General features: G+C 47.8%; 1 protein-coding gene across 2 annotated transcripts in view; it reads left to right on the plus strand.

Moving 5' to 3' along the window:
* hip1 (huntingtin interacting protein 1) overlaps positions 1-24,166 on the plus strand; it is a 47,226-nt gene extending 23,060 nt beyond the window's left edge. For both annotated transcript variants that reach the window (XM_048983857.1, XM_048983858.1), the window contains 24 exons: positions 53-193; positions 1,467-1,524; positions 1,684-1,759; positions 1,891-2,034; positions 2,168-2,262; positions 2,430-2,502; positions 4,702-4,885; positions 7,128-7,216; positions 12,503-12,619; positions 12,705-12,806; positions 13,066-13,260; positions 13,649-13,796; positions 13,902-13,988; positions 15,100-15,207; positions 17,100-17,236; positions 17,359-17,469; positions 17,825-17,883; positions 19,296-19,389; positions 19,500-19,600; positions 19,900-20,005; positions 20,590-20,713; positions 21,172-21,233; positions 21,309-21,423; positions 21,910-24,166. In XM_048983857.1, the coding sequence (XP_048839814.1) occupies positions 53-193; positions 1,467-1,524; positions 1,684-1,759; positions 1,891-2,034; positions 2,168-2,262; positions 2,430-2,502; positions 4,702-4,885; positions 7,128-7,216; positions 12,503-12,619; positions 12,705-12,806; positions 13,066-13,260; positions 13,649-13,796; positions 13,902-13,988; positions 15,100-15,207; positions 17,100-17,236; positions 17,359-17,469; positions 17,825-17,883; positions 19,296-19,389; positions 19,500-19,600; positions 19,900-20,005; positions 20,590-20,713; positions 21,172-21,233; positions 21,309-21,423; positions 21,910-21,920 (2,537 nt within the window). In that variant the 3' untranslated portion in view covers positions 21,921-24,166. The remainder of the gene's footprint in view (positions 1-52; positions 194-1,466; positions 1,525-1,683; positions 1,760-1,890; positions 2,035-2,167; positions 2,263-2,429; positions 2,503-4,701; positions 4,886-7,127; positions 7,217-12,502; positions 12,620-12,704; positions 12,807-13,065; positions 13,261-13,648; positions 13,797-13,901; positions 13,989-15,099; positions 15,208-17,099; positions 17,237-17,358; positions 17,470-17,824; positions 17,884-19,295; positions 19,390-19,499; positions 19,601-19,899; positions 20,006-20,589; positions 20,714-21,171; positions 21,234-21,308; positions 21,424-21,909) is intronic.

Genomic DNA, 24,166 nt, shown 5'->3' on the forward strand with positions numbered 1-24,166 from the left:
ATATCTGACACCAGTGTCCATTAAGCGTGTGCCCCGCCTCCTCCCCTTCCAGTTTTCAGCTCACTGGACATGTCGCGCTCCGTATCGGTGACGGCGGCGGGACAGTGTCGCCTAGCACCCCTCATTCAGGTGATCCTGGACTGCAGCCATCTGTATGACTACACCGTCAAGCTGCTCTTCAAGCTGCATTCCTGTGAGTCGCCTGGCGGGGGCGTGGGGGCAGGTTTCCTTCACTTTAATAATCATGGGTCCCTCAAAGCTTCCCAGTGGCCACGAGCACGGGCACCCCTGTGTGTTTGCGCCAGAATAAACAGCTGCTGTCAGAATAGCAGTGGTGCACAAGCACCTTCATTGTAGCCGTTTAATTATGTTAAGAGCTCGGTTGGTCTCTCAGCAATCTCATTTACAAGCTGGAGATGCTGAGAATATTCAGGCATTCCTGATAAGCAGTTTCTAAAGCAATTACCAAATGGAGTGATACTTATATTACATTAAACTAAGTACAAATGTGCATAGGTGAACACTCTAAATGCAGGTCATTAAATTACATGACATTGCATATGTACCCTATATGGACAAAAGTATTAGGACATAACCTCTTAATAATTGAATTCAGATCCATTGCCGCCGGTGTAAAAAATTAAGCACCTCAGTCAGGTTTACAGACGTTTGTGAAAGTAGGGGTCATTCTGAAGATTTCTGTGAGTTTGTGAAAGTTCTTCCCTGCTGGATATTCCATGGTTATCTGCAAGTGATATTATTGCAAAGTGGAAGTATTTAGGAACTCGGCCACAAAGCGGCAGACCACGTAAAGTAACAGAGCGGGGTCACCGAGTGCTGATGCTCATCGTGCGTAGAGGTCGCCAACACTCTGTTGACTCACTAACTGTAGAGTTCCAAACTTCCCCTGGCATTGGTCCCAGCATATGAACTGTGTGCAGGGAGTGTCATGGAGCGGGCTTCCATGGCCGAGTCATATCACCAAGGGCACTGCCAAGCGTTGGGTGGGGGTGTGTAAAAGACACCACCCACCACTGCACTCTGGAGCAGTGGGAATGTATTCTGTGGAGTGACGAATCAAAATGGGAGGTCATAAAAGTTCCTGTAGATTTAACAGCCAGGTGTCCATATACTTTTGTCCATATGGTGTATGTATACATTGGGTTGAATATGGCCCCGTGACTCTGACCAGGATAAATGGTTGATGGATGGATGGATGGATGGATGGATGGATGGATGGAGTATGCTGGGAATATAAATTTTCTTGGAATGTATTCATTTAAAATGTTTAGTAAGAATACTGTTTTTATAATAAGTTATTCATATGGAATTGGGAAATCTTAGGCATTTTGATTGTACAGTATTCTATTGTACAAGACTTGATTTGCATCTATATGCATACAGAAATGGCTGATATAGAGGTCTGCTCAAGGTCTGTCCATCCATCCGTCTTTCTGCTTCTGCAGGCCTTCCAGCAGACACACTCCAGGGCCACCGGGACCGCTTCCAAGAGCAGTTCAAGAAGTATGTCCTCTCGGGGGACCCGTAGAACATGAGAGAAGGCCTGTCTCTCCTGTCCTTGCACCCAATACCTTTGCAGCCCGCTCTGTTTTTTAGCTCGTACCCATATCCATCTCATTCTTCTCTCTGCAGTGAAAATGCTGTTCTTTCCTCTCCCTCCAGGCTAAAGAGTCTGTTCTACCGCTCCAGTAACCTGCAGTATTTCAAGAGGTTGATTCAGATTCCGCAGTTGTCGGAGGTAACGTGTAGTGGCCCCCTCCCAGTTCCGCCATGCATCAGTATCTGAGTGGGCTTAGGAGCACCACAAAGGAAGCCCTTCTCTCTGGTGCCTGTGCTCATCAGGGCTTCTCTTTCGCTGGCGGTCCATAGAACCCGCCCAATTTCCTGCGTGCCTCGGCTCTTTCGGAGCACATCAGCCCGGTGGTGGTGATCCCACTGGAGGCCTCATCACCCGAGAGCGAGCATGTCGTGGAGACAGAGGAGCTGGTCGACACGGACATCCCAGTCCAGACGGTGAGCCCACCTTGCCCAGCGCTCATCACGTTCACAGGCACAATTTGGCAGTATTTAAGGTGGACCTGTGCTATCATGGAGCTTCTGAGAATTTTAAGGTGGACCAAAAGTTAAACTGTCACTGTCTAAACAGAGCACCGAGAGCAAATTTGATGATGTCTTTGGGACCTCCTCCTCCTCGGACCCATTCAATTTCAACAGCCAGAATGGCATGTATAAGGATGACAGGTACAGAGCCGCTCAGCTGCGTTTATTCAGGGCTTTCATTGGGGATTACCTCCAGTATATTCTAAATACCTAGTGATGATGTAATGCCTTCTTTATGGCGTATCCGTGTGGTAGCTGATGGATGGTTAGATGTGGGCTGACGATTGTGTCCCTACGGCCTTTCTCAGGGACTGCCTGATCGAGCAGCTCACGCGGGAGCTACACGCCCTCAAGGAGGAGCTGGAGTCCTTCAAAATGGAGGTGAGGAGAGGCATACTCATCCAGCAAGCACATGTAGCTGATAAGACAGGATGCATAGCTGGGCCTCAGGCCACTGGCCTCAGCTGAAAGCTGATTGGTCCCCAGAGTGCTCATTCCCCTGTCACTCACCGATTCAAAACATATAATCGTCCACTGATAAGGCTGGGCCCCCCTGTATGAATTATGGCCCCTCTTATGTCCCCAACATTAGGGGCACTTTTCCACCGCACCAAGTATCATACTTTTGCTTTTCCGTTGACTTCCGGTCGAGTTCCAGTACCAAAAGTACCAAACCAACTGCGGTACTTCTTTGGTACTTTGAGGGGGGGGGACTTGAAACGCTTTCTTTGTAGATTTGGTTATGCAGACGCCACCTTGAAAACAACGATAAACTAAGAGAAAAAAGAGAGAGAGAGAGACCTGGGTGGAAGAGCAGATACAAGAAATATATCAGGGTGGCATGACAAGAAAAGAAAAAAGCATTATGTTTAATATGCTAGTATGTGTTTGAATATACAAGGATCCTAGCGATGTGATTTTGTTGTATATATACTGGGAAACACTGGACTGAAAGACAGCTACAACCTGCAGGTCTCAAAGTACTAAAAGTATGGTACCTGTGAAGTGGAAAAACACCACAGGTACATGCTAGAATCCCCCCTGATGGTGTACTGTTTATAACTGTACATATTTTAATATGATTTGTGTACTGAGAGTTATTCAGTTTTCGGTTAATTAGAGACTAATGGTTAATGACAATAACGAGGTATGTGTTCAAGACTCAGAAAGAGCCTTATGGTTCCTTTGAAAGCGGTATCAGAGTTGGCTCTGAATGTAGAAATGAGTGATGCAGTTAAACTGCACCACTTTGGACCAACTATGGATCCCCCAGGACCGGATTGGAAAGGACTGGTCTAGGGCCTTGCAAGCAGTGTGCATCACTTTGGATTAAAGCCCCATTTAGGAAGACGATAATGTGAAGTGATTTGTGCAAAAGCATCCTGTTGTCAAACAGCGAGCAGCATCTCTGACCAGGCTGTCTGCCACCATCCTTTGCTAACATTTTAATAGTCTGGCCGGTGTATTCAGACACCACACAAGCAACAAGATTACATCTTAAAGTGCTCCACCACTCCATATGTTTTCAGTTATACTTTTTAAATTTCAATTTGTAACCATACATGTGCTTTTTTTATATGAAAGTCTGTACTTAATAACCAGGTGTGGTTAACGCCGGATAGATAGACGGATTGATGAATCAAATTAGTCGTTAAAATATGATGTCCTAACACTGCTTGATAGACAGTACTCCAGTGTCAGTTGTGACATTGAGAAATGGACCCCAGGAATAGAAGGAAATGATTTCCTGTTTTCACCCAGCATTTGTCGTTAAATTGAGTGTAGATCTGTCGCGTTTTGCAGTGGAAAATAGTGAAGTACTTTCATGAGAAATCAGAATTTCGAATCAACTGTGGTTTTAATGTAATATACTCCCCCCCCACCCTGGATTAGTATCCCCCCACTTCCCTTCAGAGCCGTTCCCTCTCGGCCGTGTGTCCTTCCAGCTCATTCCAAAGATGTTTTCACCCGATTTGGCTGAGCTCTTGAATGTTGTTTTTCTCGGACCAGGTATTTACTGCTTCTGCTTGTGCCTCAGAGCAGTCTCAGGCAGGGCACCTTCATCGCAGTACTGCTCGGAGGTAGGCGTCAGCTGCCTGCTCACCATTAACAGCTTTTGGCGCCGTAACCTGTGGTTTGAGCCCGGCATATGGTGACCTGTGACCCCTACCTCTCATGAGTTTCAAAAACATCCATGTTTTTGCTCCCTCTCAGCTTCCTGCCAGAAAGTCCACATTTTTGCTTCCTACTGGAAGCTGGGAGGGAGTAAAAACATGGACTGTCTGTAGGTCCCTGAGGACTAGATTGGGAAATGCTGATTTAGTCCATTTGAGGGACTCCATCTTGGATTCCAGTAATGTCATCATTTTCCTCTTATGTGAGGTTGTCTGAGTAGCTGTGCAAAGGTACCGGGTTTCTTTTTTGTGAGGAATTTCTTCCTAGTGTCCTCTTTCAGAGCATCAGCTCTTTCAGCTGGAGCTGTAACTGAGCTTCTGGTTGTCCTGGTGGGACCCGCGATCATCTCCCCTGCATGATTAGCATTCATACCCCCCCCCCCCCCCCCCCCCAATGCCTTCCCAGAGTTCCCGGCTGTGCCAGTCCCTACGGAGCCGTGTAAACGAGCTGGAGGCAGAGCTGGCCGAGCAGAGCCACCTGAAGCAGCAAGCGTTGGGGGAAGGCGAGTTCCTGAAGGCCGAGCTGGAGGACCTGCGGCGGGTGAAGGAGGACACGGAGAAGGAGCAGCGCAGCCTGACCGAGATCGAGAGTGAGGCACCGGTCCCTGCTCATGACAGGAGGCGGGATTAACCGCGAACTGTCAGTCATCTGGTTTAAACCAATTGGAGCTGAAAAAGCAAGTAGCAGGAAATGGGTGAACTAGGCAGTGATGGAAAACACTTGATAATATTTGCGACTGTGAGCTTTGAAGCCTCAGATTTCCTATCAATAAATCACACCTCGTTTTCCAAACCCCTGCTGATGCAAATTCCCTTACACCAAAGACTTTGCATCAAGCTGGAAGATAACATTGAATCTTGGTGATGGTCCATTCTGTTACAAACCGCAGCAAAACCATCCTAGCAGACGAGAATGGGTTTTAAAAGCTGTGACATGCAGCTAATGAACAGGCTTAGGGACGTCATTTATTTTTTTGCAGCGCCCTCATTTAAAAGACAAACTCAGCAGTGTAAGCTGTTTATGGTCGAGTTTAACAAACACTACAATACACTGGAGTATTAATGACGTATCCTGTATGGGGGAGAAGGGCTGGGGGCTCTTTGGGGTTTCAGTAGGAAGTGTAGAGCTTTACTGGAAGCCAGCTAAGAGCAGATGCAAGCTATAGTTAGGAAGGGAATATAAACTTTTCAGAGACTTAAACAGACAATTAATGCATCGCACCGAAGGCTCTTTGCTGCATCGTCAGTTTCGATCTTGCAGCCGAATCACTTCGCCCCCCGACCCCCCCCCACCCCCCCCACCCCGCGTCTCCGCAGTCACATGCAGTTTCCTGATAATGACAGAACAAAGGAATCCAGCTTGGTTCAGTCCTTCTGCCGTCTGGCACCTCAGTGTAAGAGCAGCACTTCCTGCTGTTGGGGCTGCTATGAGGACCCCTCCCTGACTGGCAAGGCATGGGCCCCCTCGCCACGCTGCCCCCCTCAGCAGTCTCTACCGCCTCGTCCAAACCCACCAATCTGAAACGGTTCCGCCTGTCACTCGCACTGTCTCTGTTTCTTCTCTGTTCATTTGGAATTAATTTGAAGTCAGTACTGGAGTTAAAGTTCCCGCCTGAAGGAACATGATATTTAAAACACATGACATGACAGTAAATCAGTGCATATAGAAAATGATTGATGGTTTCTCTGCCCGTGTTGCCTGAGGCAGTCGTCTCCCCACTCATCTTGCGTCGTATGTATTACGGCAGAGCTTACAGCGTTGTTTCTCAGCACGGTCCAAAGCAACCTGCAGATGCTCCATGTTCTTGTTCCCTCCTAACTTCCAGTAGCAAAAATATGAACTGTCTGGTAGGGAACTGAGAAGGAGCAAAAATGTGAACTGGAAGGGGTCCCCAAGGACTGGATTGGGAAACACTGGTCTAGCCAATCACGGAGAGCTCCTCTGACCACACCATGTGTGCTTTCGATGATCGACTTGAGTAGTGTTTCCCAGTCCGCTCCTTGGGGACCCACAGTCAGTCCATCTCTGGCAGGGAGCTCGGTGGGAGCAAAAACATGGACCAACTATGGATCCCCCAGGACCGGATTGGAAAGGACTGGTCTAGGGCCTTGCAAGCAGTAGTTAGCAGCTCGTTTTCACAGCACGAATAACGACCTGCTTTGTGGCTGGGAGCTTGGGAACCTCCTCCTGCCGTCTGCTGTCCCCACAGGCAGCACACAGAGGATGCCGCTGTCAGCTGTAATTGTCCCTAACTCTGGCGCCGAGTGATTATCAAAGTCTTTCACGCTTGTATCACCTGGCCCGATGCCCAGCCCGGCTCCGAGTGGCAATGAAGCCTGTTATTTAATTTAGGAAAATATATATTTTAAATGTCTTTTGCCAGAATCTAATTTCAGAGGGGCCCTCGTTTCACTCACAGGGGTGACGTGTGGCTTGGTGAGCAGCACTGCTGCCTCACATTTCCAGGGCTGCTGGTTTGAATTCCATCGGTGCATGGAATTTGCATGTTCTCCATGTGTTGTACATGTTTAAACAGTCCGGTAGTTGGATTGTGGTTAGCTTAGTTTGTATCTCTGAATGGTCTATAGTGTATGATTGTGTATATGCCGTCCCAGCTCCTGGTAAGGAGCGAAAATGTGCACTGTCTGGCAGGGAGCTGAGAGGGAGCAAAAACATGGACCATCTGGGGGTTCTCAAGAGCCAGATTGGGAAATACTGGTCTAGGATATTCCTGTGTCTATCAGCATCTATTACAAAGGGTCACCAGAAGGGGGCGTCCTCTTTACAAAGCCAGACTATCCACCTGACAACAGGTCATGCTTGTCTTGCAGGAAAAGCACAGGCAAATGAGCAGCGCTACACCAAGCTGAAGGAGAAATACACAGCCCTGGTGCAGAGTCACGCTGACCTGCTACGGAAGGTAGGGCAGCCGCCCCGGAGTTCCCCTCTGTCCGAGTCGCTGGCACTGTAGCTTTGTTAGGGTGAAAACCACAGATCTGAACATTGCAGCAGTAAATCGATTAAACAGCGCCTCCTACTTTTCAGCACAGTAGCACTAAACTTAAACAGCGTCCCCTGGTTTTTGTCTTTAATTCAGTGGAATATGAAATTGTCGTACCTAATCCTGATCTTTTGGGAGCTTTTGAACCTTTTAATATAAACATATAAACAATATTTGAGTTACCATTTTTTAAAAAGCAGACTATTTAGTTATTTAATAAAGCTATGATAAATAATAATTAACATTATATATGTACACCGTAGCCCTCCATATCCTTGTACTGATACAGATTTAAAGGAACAAAGAACTCTGATAACCGGTAATAGCAGGTTATGTAATGTTGTATGGTCAAAAATTTAAACAGTGTGGTTCATTTTAACAAACTAAAACAGGAGAACTCTCAAGGCACGTCCAAAACTGCATAGTTGTTTGATGCAGTACAAAAACAGTACATCAGTGACATACTACAATTTGTGAAATTCCGAAGAATGCAACCAATGGATGCAACGTGCTACGAAGGCCATTGGAGCTGTGTCAAGGCGGCAGAGGAAGTGGTGTCTCTATACAGATTTAAGTAGAAAACAATACCCAGTACATAAATTGATTGGAATATGTATTTTTTTATTGGTAGTATTTAACTATCATGGGGGTCAAGCTGCATCACTGGAAAACATCCAGGTCAGGTAATAAGCAAGATGCCCAAATGCATGCATACCATTCTCATGCATACATACAATTACGAACTACATTAATGGTTGAGTAGTAGGCTTCTAATGAAATTCAATACATACTGTATAAGTATGTAATTTCGGATACACCTTCAGTGTTAATGTAATCACAAACACCACACCTTATAATGTTTAAAACAATACTGCGAACTCTCACAGTGTTGAATTCTCAAATAACTATATTTAAAGTACATTGTTACAATAAACCAAAACGTCTTACAAATCAACAAATCCAAAAAAAAAAATCCTTGCCTTTTGATTGGTACAATACAATATTTCCTTTTCCAGTCAACCACTAACAACTCTTTTGTATTGGGTATGACTTTGGGTATGATTAAAAAAATTGAGCCTGACCCTTTTGGGATTTTGGTCACCCCATAATTGTGTACTTGGTTTGCAGTGTTCCTTTAATCACCCCCCACCCCCGCCCATAGACATGAATGCCTTTTGCTTTTTTTACTCTTTTTGACACCCATGTTTGGAATAGTAAGGGAGCTCATGTTTTGATGAAATGCATGTCGGATGCCAGTGGTGCGTCATGCACATCTAGTCACTGCAAATCAAACTGAGGGAAGAAAATTCCGCTGGGTCTTTACCATAAATACCTACACACTCATTCTCTCCCAACTTAGTCCTAGAGTGAACCAGAACACTTGCCAATAATCCCAGACTGTGAGTGTTAAGTTGTAGTACAGGAAGTACATCTTCTCAGAGTTTTCCTCAATGAGAGAGAGCTCGTTTTCTCATCAGAAACAATTAGAGACATTATCAGTGTTCACCTCCAGTTTATTACTGCAATACTAATATCACCTGACGGTACTGGCACTTATCCATCCATCATCCACTGATAAGGGTCACATGAGGTCTTGGAGCCTATCCCAGGCCTAACACAGGCTAACACTAACCCCTCAGCATCTCAAACCCTCCCCAAGGTTAACACAGGCTAATACTAACCCCTCAGCATCTCAAACCCGACCCAAGGCTAGTGCAGACTAACACTAGCCCCTCAACATCTCAAACCCGACCCAAGGCTAACGCAGCCTAACACTAACCCCTCAACATCTCAAACCCGACCCAAGGCTAACGCAGGCTAACACTAACCCCCTCAACATCTCAAACCCTACCCAAGGCCAATGCAGGCTAACACTATCCCCTCAGCATCTCAAACCCTACCCAAGGCTAACACTATCCCCTCAGCATCTCAAACCCTACCCAAGGCTAACACTATCCCCTCAGCATCTCAAACCCTACCCAAGGCCAATGCAGGCTAACACTATCCCCTCAGCATCTCAAACCCTACCCAAGGCCAATGCAGGCTAACACTATCCCCTCAGCATCTCAAACCCTACCCAAGGCTAACACTATCCCCTCAGCATCTCAAACCCTACCCAAGGCTAACACTAACCCCTCAGCATCTCAAACCCTACCCAAGGCTAACACTAACCCCTCAGCATCTCAAACCCTACCCAAGGCACTTCTTCCAAATCTGTGTCTTTAGCAGAGTTTCCTCTAAGGTCTCTCAAAAAACACATCGACTAAGTAGCACATGAGTATGAAACAAAAGCCACTTTAAGAACTGTCATATCTGACTCATAATTACTGTCTCATTCTTTTGTTTTATTCTGCCTTTGTGTGCTGGCAGACGTACATTGTGTAAGTCTGATTGTACACTTGGAACCCACCACTTTCTAGTTAACAGCTAAAAGGGGCTTTAGGCATCAAAAGTAAATCTCTGCTTAAAAAATGGCTTAAATACTGTTCTTGCTAAGGGGCGATTCTCAGTGTTAAATGTATTATTGACAGGGGAAGAAAACACTGTTAATCCAGGAAGCAAAATATATACAGTACTGTGCGAAAGTCTTAGGCAGTCCAAAGAAATGTTTAAAGCTGTTTATCTGGGTAGGAAGCGTACTTTGGCTTAGAACAAAAAACACAATTTAATATTAGAACATGTGCAAAATAAGAGTAACATAATAAAAATTGGTAATAATTTCTTCTGTTTTCTAAAAAGTTACCGATATCTAGTTGGATGGCTAGATGAACACTGCTTCAGTTCCCAAACTTCTCCTCAGGGGCACCTCAGCCATTCCATGATTTTGTTAAATTTCACCAACAGCTCAATTATCCATCCATCCATTTTCCAAACCGCTTATCCTATTGGGTCGCGGGGGGTCCGGAGCCTATCCCGGAATCAATGGGCACGAGGCAGGGAACAACCCAGGATGGGGGGCCAGCCCATCGCAGGGCACACTCACACACCATTCACTCACACATGCACACCTATGGGCAATTCAGCAACTCCAATTAGCCTCAGCATGTTTTTGGACTGTGGGGGGAAACCGGAGTACCCGGAGGAAACCCCACGACGACACGGGGAGAACATGCAAACTCCGCACACATGTGACCCAGGCGGAGACTCGAACCCGGGTCCCAGAGGTGTGAGGCGACAGTGCTAACCACTGCACCACCATGCCGCCCCCACAGCTCAATTAAATAATGAAATATATTAGTTTAAAAAGGCAGTGACAGATTGACTGGCTGTATGAGGTGTGCTAGTGGCCAAGTCAAACAATACATGGCTGCACTGGACGGTCGCTGCAAATACTAGGATGATTTTAGCAGAGGTTCTGAAATGGCTAAGCTGACACACTTTGACAGGCATAATATCATAGTTTTACACCAACACGAGGATAATCTAAACATCATTTTCTTTGCCTGCCTAAGACTTTTGCACAGTACGGTATATAAAGTGCTAGGGTAAGTGTCTGCAAAACCAGACCATTCATTTAGCAGAAAGCCTGTGCAACTCAAAAAGCTACAGTGGCATGAATTTACAGAATATGTAGCATAAGCTGGATGTCTGAATACGTGTATGAAGGTAAATTCTGTCCTTGCTTTGTCTCTGAGGGGGCGGCATGGTGGTTAGCACTGTTGCCTCACACCTCTGGGATCCAGGTTCGAGTCTCCGCCTGGGTCACATGTGTGTGGAGTTTGCATGTTCTCCCCATGTCGTCGTGGTGTTTCCTCCGGGTTCTCCGGTTTCCCCCCACAGTCCAAAAACATGCTGAGGCTAATTGGACTTGCTATATTCCCCTTAGGTGTGTATGTGTGAGTGAATGGTGTGTGAGTGTGCCCTGCGATGGGCTGGCCCCCCATCCTGGGTTGTTCCCTGCCTCGTGCCCATTGCTTCCAGGATAGGCTCCGGACCCCCCGCGACCCAGTAGAATATGCGGTTTGGAAAATGCAGTGTGGTGTTTGGTTCAGTGGATTTGTCCACTGTGTTTGAATCCTGTACTTGAAGAGTCACATTGCCATTGGGCCCTTCAACAAGGGCCGTGCCTCTGACTGTATCTGAACTGCAACATGGCAGAATTTATGACGATAAACAAAGAAAATGAATGCAAAAAAGGGATACAATTGATCAGTTGATTTTGCATTATAAATTTGACTGGCAGTCGGTTTATGATTATATATATATGGCCAGTGACATGTTTATAATTCATTATTAAATCTGGCCAGCAGATCGATCTTTCTTTTTCCACGGAATAAAACATGATGCAATGTTATCCTGTTAATAAATGCTGGCAGGTTTCACCGCCAGAACCAACAAAAAGACAGACACAGAATTATATCAGTTATCAATCAAATGCAAAAAAAGGTATTCATTAGTGAACTTAATGTAACGGAGATACAACAATTATTCCACCTGCTCAGTTTTGCTCCACTACTTTGCTTGTTTTTCCGCACACTTCTGCCAAGTTAACGTCGTTTGCCATATGCCCCACTCAATAGTTTTTCCTCAAGCGAGTGGTACCTGCTTGTAGTGAACACAATACCTCAAGTGAAACAGTTCACATTTTTGCGAGATAAGGATGCAGTGATAATGGAATCCGGCTTTTACTTTTATTTTATTAATATTCGTCAGACAATATGCTTAATTTCATCATTGTCATTAACGCATATTGTAGTGTTTTAGTTGAAGGCACGCAAAACCCCTTTATCAGGCCATATTTTTGTCAACATTTTCGTCAACGAAATGAACACTGGAGGCAATAACAGGTGTCGCAATCAGGCATTAGTGCCAGCAAACACAGAAACTCCATGGAAACTGTACTATTTTACTGTTGTAAAATCTATTTTGGTCCCTTTCTTTGTTCTGTGCTTTACCCTTAAATAAATCACTTAGTTAAGGAGAAATGAAACCATAAGTGTAATACTTAAGGGGAAAACCTAAGGTGTTAAACCGTCCCGCAGCCTGTGCTCTGACCCAAAGCTTTGTTTTCGCCTAAAAAAAGGATTTCTGTGTGGCCCCGTAAGTAAGGCCCTTAACCCCCAATTGCTCTAAGGACTGTCTGACCCTGCTTTCCCAGTTTGCATAAAAATGTCAAAGGTTTTTTAGTCTTTAGCTTTTTTCAGTGGATCCAGTGATGATGTGTAGAAACTGGAACAATCCCTGGGATTCTGTGTGTGGTTCCAGAACGCAGAGGTGACCCGGCAGATGACGGTGGCGAGGGCGGCCCAGGATGAGGTGGAGAGCGTGAGGCGGGAGATGCAGGAGAAGGTGAAGGCCGCCGAGGCGGACGTCCACCTGCGGGTGAGGGTTCGCCGTGCTGGCCTTTTAGTCGCCGTTTCGCACACCGCCGCCATGCCCTCGCTGAGTGCCCCCTATCTGCCTCTAGGAGAAGGAGCAAGAGGAGCAGCTGGGGACACTGCAGAAGGAGGTACAGGCGAGCAGGGCGGAGCTGGATAGGCTGAGGGAGACGGTGACCTCCTCACATCAGGTGGGTCAAAGTTCACAAACCCTGATTCGGGGGAAGTGTGTCATCTGTGGACACTGGAATGAATCTAAACAAAGAGGCTATAAGGGGGTTTATGATATTCTATATTACATGTTTCGCCTGAGCCAAGGGTTTCCCAACACACTAGGGCTTTGTAGCGGTGTGGGAACATAGAGGGCTTTTTTCTCAAGGTAAAAATCATATTCTGCCGATTCGCCGAGTCACCTCCATGTCCCGCCTCTTGCTTACTCCCATTGGCCAGTCGAGCGAGGTGCTCAGTTCCCAGGTCTCGGCCCTGGAGGCAGAGAAGTCGGGCTTGGCTGAGACATTGGCGCGGAAGGAAGCAGAGCTTGCGGGCCTGGGGGAGGAGCTGCAGCGAGTGCAGAAGAGTCTGGCAAGCGAGCGGGAGAGCGGTGTGAAGGTGGCGGAGAATCTACAGAACCAGCTCAACGAGAAGGTAGCCTTCTCTGCCTAGCAGATTCACTACAAAGCGGACGGAGCAGTCCGAGCAATGCAAAGTCGTTCTTTTTGAAAATAAAACTGAAATTGTTAAAACCTTCTGTTTGGTTTTAACCAGGGGTAGATGGTTGAGACTTAGAAAGTAAAAATCCAGACCTAGATTTTGTTTCTACTAACCTAAAGCATAAAGAGTCATAGTCACAAAGAGTACTAAACAAAATGTTGGTCTGGATTTTTGCATTTTACACCTAAACTATCCACCTCTGGTTTTTACTATCGTTGAGTTTTGCTGCGATTGGGGTCTAGGAATCCTGATCTGCATTGAGATGTGACCAGTCCTAAAATCTGCACAAAGTAACATTGATCGTGTGTGGCGCGACACTCAGGAAAGTCGGGAGCAGGCTCTCGAGAGCCAGCTGGTGGCAGCACGCTGGGCCGCTCTGCAGGGGGCGCTGGAGGAGGCCACACGCATCGTGCAGGACTCCCTCGCGGGCCTGGATGACCCGGCACACATCAGCTGCACCAGCTCAGCCGGTCAGACGCCCTTCCCCAGTACACCTCCAGTCAGCCTATACCAACTACCAGTCCGTCCACACGGCTCAACTGTCTGTCTCTGGCCTCCTCCCCTTCCTTCCACAGATTACCTCATGTCCAGGACTGAGGCCGCCCTCGAATGTGTGGACAGACTCCAGGCAGCCAGAGATGTCTATGTGTCCAACAGCACAGGTCAGCCATGTAGCTGCTTGCAGGCGACATGTGCCAGTCCTGCTTCTTAATTAGTGCTAAATCGGAGCACTTAGGCCAGGGGTGGGCAATTTTATCCACAAAGGGTCGATGTGTTTGTGGGTTTTTGCTGCAACTCCCAAATTAGATTACTTATTAGAGGACTAATTGGCTGAAGGGTCCTCACACCTGGGTTTGAACAGCTGACCTAAAGGTTATCCCCAAAACCTGCACACACACCAGCCTTTTGCAGATAAGATTGCCCATCCCTCTCTTATGTATTACTTACATTGTTGACATACAGATGTAATGGGTTTTTAGTTACAGAAGCATCAGTTTATACTTTAGTCTGTTTTTTGGTTTGTTATAAATATGCAGCATGTCTCAGAATAGTTTTTTGAAAAGATTTTAAACTGATGTTAACATTAACCCAAAAGAGTTTTTTGTATTTTTTTTTTTTTACATTCATTGGCATGTTTATTAGATGCATTAGCTTGCTAATGCAAATAGAAAATCATATGGCTGCAGCTCAATACTCAGAGAAAATCGACTTAGATTTAGAGATTCACTTAATCTGTAGCCAAGCAGCAGAACGGCTGAGGCCACTGATCTAAACGATTTTGAATGTGGTCTGATTGTTGATGCCAGATATGATGGTTTCAGCATCACAGAAACAGCCACCCTCCTGGGATTTTCACGCATTGTAGTGTCTTGAGTTTACTGAGAATGGCTTGATAATGGCTTTTCTCTGGCTGAAAATATCCTGTTAATGGGAGAGGTCAGAGGAGAATGGTCAGACTCGTTAAAGATAACGGGAAGGCCGCAAGTGCAAAAATAACAGCTCAGTACAACAGTTTTGTGGAGAGTTGCTTATCTAAATGCACAACTCATCTGCCCTCGAAGAGGTTCTGGGGGCAGAAGTGGATCCTACCCGCATCCAATCTGCCTCAGATCCAGAGTAAGCAAAGTTTAGCAAGTAGTAGCAGGTAGCCGTGCAGATCGCCGAATCTGATGCATTCATTTTGCACACAGAGAAGAATTTCTGAAGAATTTCATGCAGTACTGTTGGTTGTAGTACTGATGTATTAAAAGCTGTCACTGTCTGTCCCTGCAGATGTGGCAGAGATTTTGCGGGCAGTGGCCCAGTTCGGCCACCAGGTCAGTGACACCATCATGCAGGGCGGTGCCACATCGCACATGTTAGCGGTGGAGCAGGCTGACTGTGAGTATACTGGATGGCCCTGCCCCATTTCTACCAACTGTCAATGGCCCCACCATCACCACTGATGCCCTCTGGTTCGTGGGAGTGTTTGATCTGAATGCTATTGCTGCAGTGAGGAGACTCCAACCCAAGACAATCGGCCCAGCAGGAGGTGTGGTCTTAGCATGCAGTCCTCAATAAGTCTGCAGCGTGTTTATTCCATAATGACATCTATTCCTCCATCTTTCTTCCAACCACTTATCCTGGTCGGGGTTGCAGTGGGACCTGGAGCCTATCCCAGGCTACACAGGGCACACAGCAGGTGTACAGCCTAGACAGGATCGCAACCTATTGCAGGACACCCACAGTCACGCAATATGAGGAGTTAGTGCTTTCTTTAGTTAATGTCAGATGTTTTCTTTACATGTCCCGACAACCCACTGTGCCCCGCTGTTTTTCCATCACAGTCGGGCTCTTAATCAGCCTTGATTGAGCTGCTTTTTGCGATCCGCTTGACATGATTTCAGTTGCAGCATCTGTTGAGAGTTGAGCATTATGTAGAGCCACCGAACCTGGTTGATGTCACTCATCGAATACCTCTATATTTGGAGCCTTTGATTCAATTCAAAATATTCTTGGTTCTCCTGTCTGCACTTTCAGCCTTTCAAGTGATAATTACTTAAGCTTTCGGAAAATGGGGGGTGTTATAGATACGTTTCTTGTTTGAGCATTTTTTTTCCCACTTGGTCTCCTGCAGAAGCAGATGCTAAATGAGCCCCGAAGTTCCTTTTACATCGGGCGAGCCCTTTTGTTTCTTATCGACTAAAGCTGACTGACAGGCGATTCAAAAGGAAAAACAAGGCAGTTTACCGAAGGTTTAGTTTGATGTCATTCAAGCAGCATCTATGATTCAATCAAGAGCTCAATCAGGACTAATCAACAAAGAGCTCAGCTGGAGGAAAAAACAGCCCCAGAAAAATGCACACACACAGTGGGTTGGAAGGTCAGGGTTAGGAAAGCGGCTGTACACTCTATACAGACATGAAGATGGTATCATTTAATGAAATGTAGCTCTACAGTTCATTATCGTGGTGTGAAATAAGTATTGGGCGAGTGACGTCAGTGCAGAGCTGTGCACGTGAGACCAATGTACGCATAAATGTGTGAGTATCATCACCACAGTCCCATGTGGGTGTTTTGTTACTCTGTGTGTATCAGAGTAATGCCAGCATAAATGTGTGTGTATGAGAGTATCATCACCACAGTCCCATGTGGGTGTTTTGTTACTCTGTGTGTATCAGAGTAATGCCAGCATAAATGTGTGTGTGTGAGAGTATCATCACCACAGTCCCATGTGGGTGTTTTGTTACTCTGTGTGTATATTAGTAATGTCAGCATAAGTGTTACTGTCATACACACATCACTGCTGTCCCGTGTGGGTGTTTCATTACTCTGTGTGTATCAGAGTAATGCCAGCATAAATGTGTGTGTATGAGAGTATCATCACCACAGTCCCATGTGGGTGTTTTGTTACTCTGTGTGTATCAGAGTAATGCCAGCATAAATGTGTGTGTGTGAGAGTATCATCACCACAGTCCCATGTGGGTGTTTTGTTACTCTGTGTGTATATTAGTAATGTCAGCATAAGTGTTACTGTCATACACACATCACTGCTGTCCCGTGTGGGTGTTTCATTACTCTGTGTGTATGAGAGTATTGTTAGCATAAATGTTACTCTCGTACACACACATCACCGCAGTCCCATGTGTTTCGTTACTTTGTGTGTGAGAGTATTGCTAGCATAAATGTTACTCTCATACACACACACATCACCGCAAACCCGTGTGAGTGTTTTGTTACTGTGTGGCTCTTGCATTTCTCTCTGAGTGACGGAGCGTTCTGTGCCTCGGCAGCTCTGGCGGAGGACGTGAAGGCCTGCGGGGCGGAGGCTCTGGAGCTGCTGGGCCAGCTGAAGGAGCAGGGCACCTTGGGCACTGCTGACGGCACCACGCTGAGGGCGGTGCTGGGCCGTATCAAGACCACCGCTGAGGTGAGCCTGTAAATTAAATAGAGCAAACGGCGAGATGGGCACTTGTCAATATGTCTGTATTGAGCTGGCAGTAATGCAGTCTTTTTCTGCTGCCGCATGCCATGGCCCTGTTTCTGTCGCAGGACCTGCGGCCTCGTGGGCTAGAGCTGCAGCAGGGAGAGCTGGGTGACCTGGTGGAGCAGGAGATGGCGGCCACCTCCGCTGCTGTGGAGTCTGCTGCTGTCAGGATTGAGGTACCGCTCTCGACCGATCCGTCTGCCCTAATGCATCAGTACATTTATATTCACATACTTATGTGTCACTTTTATCCAATGCGATTTACAATAGATGGAAGGGTTACAATTTATGTCACTTCCTGGGATTTGAACCCACAACCTTCCACAGCAGCAGTAGATCGTTGCCCCTCCGCCGCAGTAAAGACCTTGCTGGCTGTACCTGTAAGCCGAGGCCAGATTTTGAGGTTAATGTTCCATGGCAAAAAAGCATTGCATGTTAACACCACACGGACGGGTCCGTATGCACCCCCATCCCTACCGCTCCATGACCGGAACCCGCTCAGCTAAAGCTATTCGCCATCTCTTAAAACAGGAAATGCTGAACAAGTCACGAGCTGTCGACACGGGAGTGAAGATGGAGGTCAACGAGAGGTCAGTTCCTCGTTTCCCAGCAGCAGGACAAAAACATTTCCTGCCCACATCATGTGACCCCTGCCCGGCAAAGGGAAATACTTTATGCTTTTTCCTTCTCAACAGTTTTCCAGCTTTGAGAAATTCCCCACATTGGTCCATATTCACATTTATCTTTTTGCCCATGATGATGACCAGTACCAGTATTTATGGTCCTTACTGATTTCTTAACTATCCTTTTGATTACTTTGAAGTATTGCTGTCGAAAAAGGTTTATTTCATTGCTTTAGAGCAGTGATTCCCAATGCGGTCTTCAGAGACCCACAGACAGTCCATGTTTTTGCTTCCTCCCAGGACTGTCTCCCAAGGACCTGGGAGGGAGCAAAAGCATGAACCGACTGCTGTACAGGAAAATGTGCATGTGATAGCATGCAGCTGAGCGCTCTCTGTTTACAGCTGCCCAGCACAGCCCTGCAGCATAAACAATGCAGATTAGCGTTTCTCTATCTGCAGCCCCACCCCCACCCCATTTCCTCCATCTGGCAGGGCTGCTGGTTAATTTGCGTCAATATGATGCTCGCATCTTGATTCACGTCTCCACAGTTATATTGTAGGTGCTGTGGAATAGCACTGCATTACCAGTACCTTCCAAAGCATTACTTTACAAGTTCCAAATTGTTCTCTGGCTTTTAAATAATCAGGTGAGGTGATGTATAAAAGGCAAAACATTGGCAGGATGTTTAATAGACTGCTTTATAAGGTTACATAGCCACAGGTTTCCTTTGATGAGAGATAATGTCACATGATCAGCCTGCACGCTGTCAGTTTGGGCTTGTTTTTTAGCTCAGGTTGTTGGTCCAGTTAACAGCTCAGTAAAACTATAACTAACTAAATCCTTGGCCTGAGTAAATACCGGCGTGCATAGATGGCCTGAGTGAATACCAGCATGGGGAGCAGTCCTGAGTGAATGCCGGCGTGGGGAGCAGGCCTGAGTGAATGCCGGCGTGGGGAGCAGGCCTGAGTGAATGCCGGCGTGGGGAGCAGGCCTGAGTGAATGCCGGCGTGGGGAGCGGGCCTGAGTGAATGCCGGCGTGGGGAGCGGGCCTGAGTGAATGCCGGCGTGGGGAGCAGGCCTGAGTGAATGCCGGCGTGGGGAGCAGGCCTGAGTGAATGCCGGCGTGGGGAGCAGGCCTGAGTGAATGCCGGCGTGGGGAGCAGGCCTGAGTGAATGCCGGCGTGGGGAGCAGGCCTGAGTGAATGCCGGCGTGGGGAGCAGGCCTGAGTGAATGCCGGCGTGGGGAGCAGGCCTGAGTGAATACCGGCGTGGGGAGCAGGCCTGAGTGAATGCCGGCGTGCGGAGCAGGCCTGTGACGGGTATGGGTCTTGCTCAGCGAATTGAAAACCAGGCAATCTGAACGCTTCCCCCCTCGCAGGATCCTGGCATCCTGTACAGAGCTAATGCAGGCTATCAAAGTCCTGGTGCTGGCCTCCAAAGATCTCCAGAGGGATATCGTTGAAAGCGGCAGGGTGAGCTACAGCTTCTCAAAATGGCCTGCGGGTCATTCCTCAGCACACTTTTGATTTATCATTATTATTATTATTATTCTTTTTGATGTTATGCCCTTTCTTGCCTCTAGGGGGCGGCGTCGATGAAGGAGTTTTATGCCAAAAATTCCCGCTGGACAGAAGGGCTCATCTCAGCCTCGAAGGCAGTGGGATGGGGCGCCACAATGATGGTGTAAGTTCTCCCTGTGTGGATGTGTGCAGGTGTTCGACTGAGTGCTTGCGATCTTACTATGAGTCCATTATCTGTTCCTGTTTGCTCAGTACCAATTATAGCGCTGTTAGATGTGCTGCGGACGCACCGGTCTACACAGTTTGTTTTCAGGGCGTACAGATGGCAGGCTGCCGCATTTGCAGATGACACTCTCAGCCAGGAAAAGAAGTGAACCGTGATTCATGTAGCGACGTGGGACGGTACGGCGTCAGTCATGTGACCCATGGCTCGGCGGTCTGACGTGTGTGGATTCCCAACAGGGACGCGGCCGACCTGGTGGTGCAGGGAAATGGCAAATTCGAGGAGCTGATGGTCTGCTCGCACGAGATTGCAGCCAGCACAGCGCAGCTGGTGGCCGCATCCAAGGTGAGTGGGGGGGGGGTGAAGGGAGGGCATAGCTAATGGCTTAACATAGTGAGCTCACATTAGCACTAGTGCAACCAGGTGTGTCCAATTAAGGAGAATCTTAGGTGGCAATTGAAAAAAAGCCGATGAAGTTCGGCAAGCAGAGTGGTAGACAAATATTCCCTCATATCTGTTCATGGGAGCTTAAAGCTGTGGCAGGATATATTTGCATGTCCATAAAAATTCATCATCCATCGTCTCGCGTTTTTGGCAGACAGATGCTGCTTTATGAAAGCAGCCGCTTCTGCATCTGATGAGCCTTCAGCTGTACCTGGCAGGCCTGGCGTGGGCCAGCAGGGAGAGAGGGATCTGCTAACAGATTTAGCGACGCCGGTTCACAATAGACATGCTGCCCCCTGCTGGCAGAGATTTAGATTTTTGGCTAGAGGCAATGGGAAGAATTTAAAAGGTTTACAAAGAAGTTTTGTATTTATTGGATGGGTTTTAAGGTACTAAATTAGCTAAGAGGCTAATTTTGCGAGTTGTTTAATGTTCATTAGTGATTTAAACAAAGCATCATGGTCCCATGCGGCTCCCCGTCTCAGGTGAAGGCTGACAAGGACAGCGCCAACCTGGCACGCCTGCAGCAGGCATCTCGCGGGGTTACCCAGGCCACCGCCGGCGTCGTGGCTTCCACTAAGTCCGGAAAATCACAGATCGAGGAGAAAGGTAAGGTTTGCTAATGTACTGGCTGCCTGGTAGCTACACGCTTTGATTGGTCAGAAGAATTTTTCTTCCACACCCGACAGACCTCTCATTGGCTGCTTCTGTAGGCTGCTGTGTCACATGACATGGCGACAAAAACCATCCTTTCTAAATGGTCCTTTACGGTGCAGCCCCTTATCTCACCAGAAACGAAAATGACTTTGTGCTGAAACCCCCCCACCCTGTGTTAACTCAGACCCTGTCCCTAATGGGCAGCTAGGGTTGCGTGAGGACGAGGCTCACAGGAAGCGGGGCAGGCCGCCAGCGGAAGCACTGCCTCCCGGGGGGGGCCATGGAATGTCTGCATACTGGTGCTGCCACGCTGGCATTTCCTCCTGTAGCCTGGCGGCGGGGGGGGGGGCCATAGGCGCCGTCAATGTGTGACGGGTTTCCACCTGACTCTATTCCACCTGCTTTTTCAGACACGATGGACTTCTCCAGTATGACCCTGACTCAGATCAAGAGGCAAGAGATGGACTCACAGGTAAGGGCGCCCCCTGCTGGTCTGTGTGAGTAGTGGGGTCAGTACAGCCCACTAACCCTGCTCCCCCCCCCAAAGGTGCGGGTGCTGGAGCTGGAAACGCGGCTCCAGAGGGAGCGAGAACGTCTGGGAGAGCTGAGGAAGAAGCATTATGAGCTGGCGGGTGTGGCCGAGGGCTGGGAGGAGGAGCAGAGTGAGTGAGCCGCGTCACATGATCTGACACGTGAGCTGCGTCACATGACTGCTGGCGGAGCAGGCCGGCATGAAGCCTGCTTCGAATCCGCGTTTAGTATTTAAAGCCCCATCAGCCTCCTGACCCCGTGCCGGAGGGCCGGACTCTCCTACAGCTTGTGTGCTGGCGAGCAGCTGCTGTTAAAGGGGTCCGATACCATGCTGTGATGGGGGGGGGGGGGGGGGGGTGAAAGGTGGGCCAGTAAATAAATAGCTGCAGCTAGTGGGGTTTTTCCAACAGCCTATTATGGGGTGGGTGGTTAAAGGACCAGCATAAGGAAACTCATGTAATTCTCTACGTGTGCATTTAGTTAGTTTTCAACCAGTAGCAATTTGCATAACATACCGAGACCTGGTTTTGCTGGGGGGGGGGGGTGGTGCACATTATCAAGGGTTTTTGCCGGTCATTTGGTTCTCTTATGTTCTCTCTCCTGTTCTTTCCTGCAAGGCACGGGCTGAGATCTGCCTGCCCTGACGCCCATCAGCGCCGGCCCTGCTTCTGCCATATTTTACCGTTTTTACACACCGTCTGTTTCCGTTTTTCTTTTGTACCTTGCTTCAGTTTATAAGCCAAATACGAAGGTGCTCTTTTTTCACACACCACCCTCCCACCCCCCACCAACAACAACAACTATGGCCCATGGAAGCTTTACAAGACAAGCACAGCTGGTGGGCTTCCGCGTGCAGCCCAGGGCTCGCCTGCAGTGCCCTCTGCTGGCCTGCTCACGCAATCGCAGGCTTGTTCTCCACCCGGCTCCCGCTTATTTATTAGCTCGCATGCTGCTTTTCCTTTATTATTGACTCTGTGGATGTCGGCGCCAGTCTCGCTCCTGACGACCCAAGCTGCCATGGGGCCCATTTCACTGTGTATATCCTGAACCCCGCCCCCCCCCACCCCAGTTCTCTCCAAGCACACTCATAACCTTCACCAAGTACCCCACCCGCAAACTATAAGTAGCCCGGACTCACAGACTGCACCCCCACCCCCCAGCTACTGTGATCAGAATGTGACTGACACCCTCCCCATTTCGTCCTTGACGCAAACACACACCAAACCCCCCTCGGCCCAAACAGAGGCTGCCTCCCCCCCAGTGTTTGCGTGTGCTGGTTTATTTCTGTATTGCACACTAATTTCGCCTTGTGTAAGTACGGTTCCGCTAGAAGGCGTTCCCACAGGGCGGGGTCGGTCGGAGGGCTGCAGCATCGCCCCCCCTTGTGGCCGTCTTTGCTGTGCGTCCTGTGTTCTCTGCTGCTCTCTCTCTTTCCCTCGATCGTCTGCCCTGCTGCCCAGACGTAGCTAGCTGCTTGAATACTGTTATAGACCCCAGCGTTCTAGTCGTGCACCCGCAGGAATCACTCTGGGTTCAGCTCACATTTCACACAAAGCCCAAAACCTGGATAGAACTCGATGCTTCCGGGATCAGGATCAGTGTAAGCGGCCGTTGCGTATCTTCCATCAAGTTCAACCAAAATGTCCTGGACTTTCAATACCCTGAATTGCAAAGAAGGAATTCTGCTGTTCGCTGTAGTGTCAGTGGCCACATCCGGGCTGGTGGTGTCCAAAAATGTATGTGCTGTTTTCCTTTTTGTAATATTTCTCTTTGCGCGCATACAGCATTAAGTCAAGCAGATTGTGTTGCTGCGATTATGAGAGAAGTCAGTGCCTTTGCAGGGAGGGGAGACTCAAAGCCTCTACTGAGAAAAATTGAAAAATCGGAGTGGATACGGTCTTTCTTTGTTTTTCCTTTTCCCCCACCACTCATAATTTGGGATCGTAAAAGGTCCAAATGTGGTGCTGGTTACAGAATTGGGGTGGGTCCCGACTCTGACGCCTACCCTTACCCGCCAGCCTGTGTGGAGGCACCGTAGCGCCGTAACGTTCAGATTCCCAAGTGACTCAGCAGTTTTCCCACAGACGTCCGTGGTTCGGTGACCACGCTGGGCAGGTCCCGCCCCTCAGCGTGCGTAAGCCTATCAGATAGCTGGCAATCATCAGTCGCCACGCGGAAACCCGTCGTTTCTTCACAGCAGCCAATGACTATTTCAAACTGTTAGCACAACAATGATGGGTTCTAGGTGGCTTCGATGAGTAGACCTCTGAGAGGCGGGGCCTTGTAGCATTTTCCAGCCAATTACACTCAGGCACATTCAGGCCCTGCCCACCTCAACCTTTTGCCAAAACTGATAGGTGGACAGATGTCACATGGTCAACAGCTCGGCATGCTGTCACATAAACAGAGTATCTGCTCTTGTCATTAAGACCAGCTCCATTGGTGAGAGCTGTGTCTTCTGGTAGGCCAGTGTTTTGCTTTGATAAAGAATTTTTTTTGTATGTCATTTCTGTATGTGTGTGAGTGCTGTGTGAGGTTTTGAGTGGGTCTGTGTGTGGTGTACACACATTGTACAATTAAACTTCCTGATTCTCCTCGTTCTGTAGCACTGCCTTAGTCAGTAGGTGAAGTTGTAACACTGAGTATTTTATTAATTCCTATGTTAATATTCCAATGTATTCCTGGTATTAAACTTCCTTGATTTGTGTCATGTGACCAGCCAGCCAGCCTCTCTGCTGCCTCTTTCACTTTAGACGCGAAAGAAACACTTTAATAATGTTTCATTAATAAAACATCACAAAATTAAGAAAAAATATCTTTGTACCATATACTAAAATGTTCCTTTGTTTTTAATTAAAGCAATGAACTATTGAA

This window comes from Brienomyrus brachyistius, chromosome 18 (assembly GCF_023856365.1).
Source record: "Brienomyrus brachyistius isolate T26 chromosome 18, BBRACH_0.4, whole genome shotgun sequence".
Lineage (NCBI taxonomy): Eukaryota > Metazoa > Chordata > Actinopteri > Osteoglossiformes > Mormyridae > Brienomyrus > Brienomyrus brachyistius.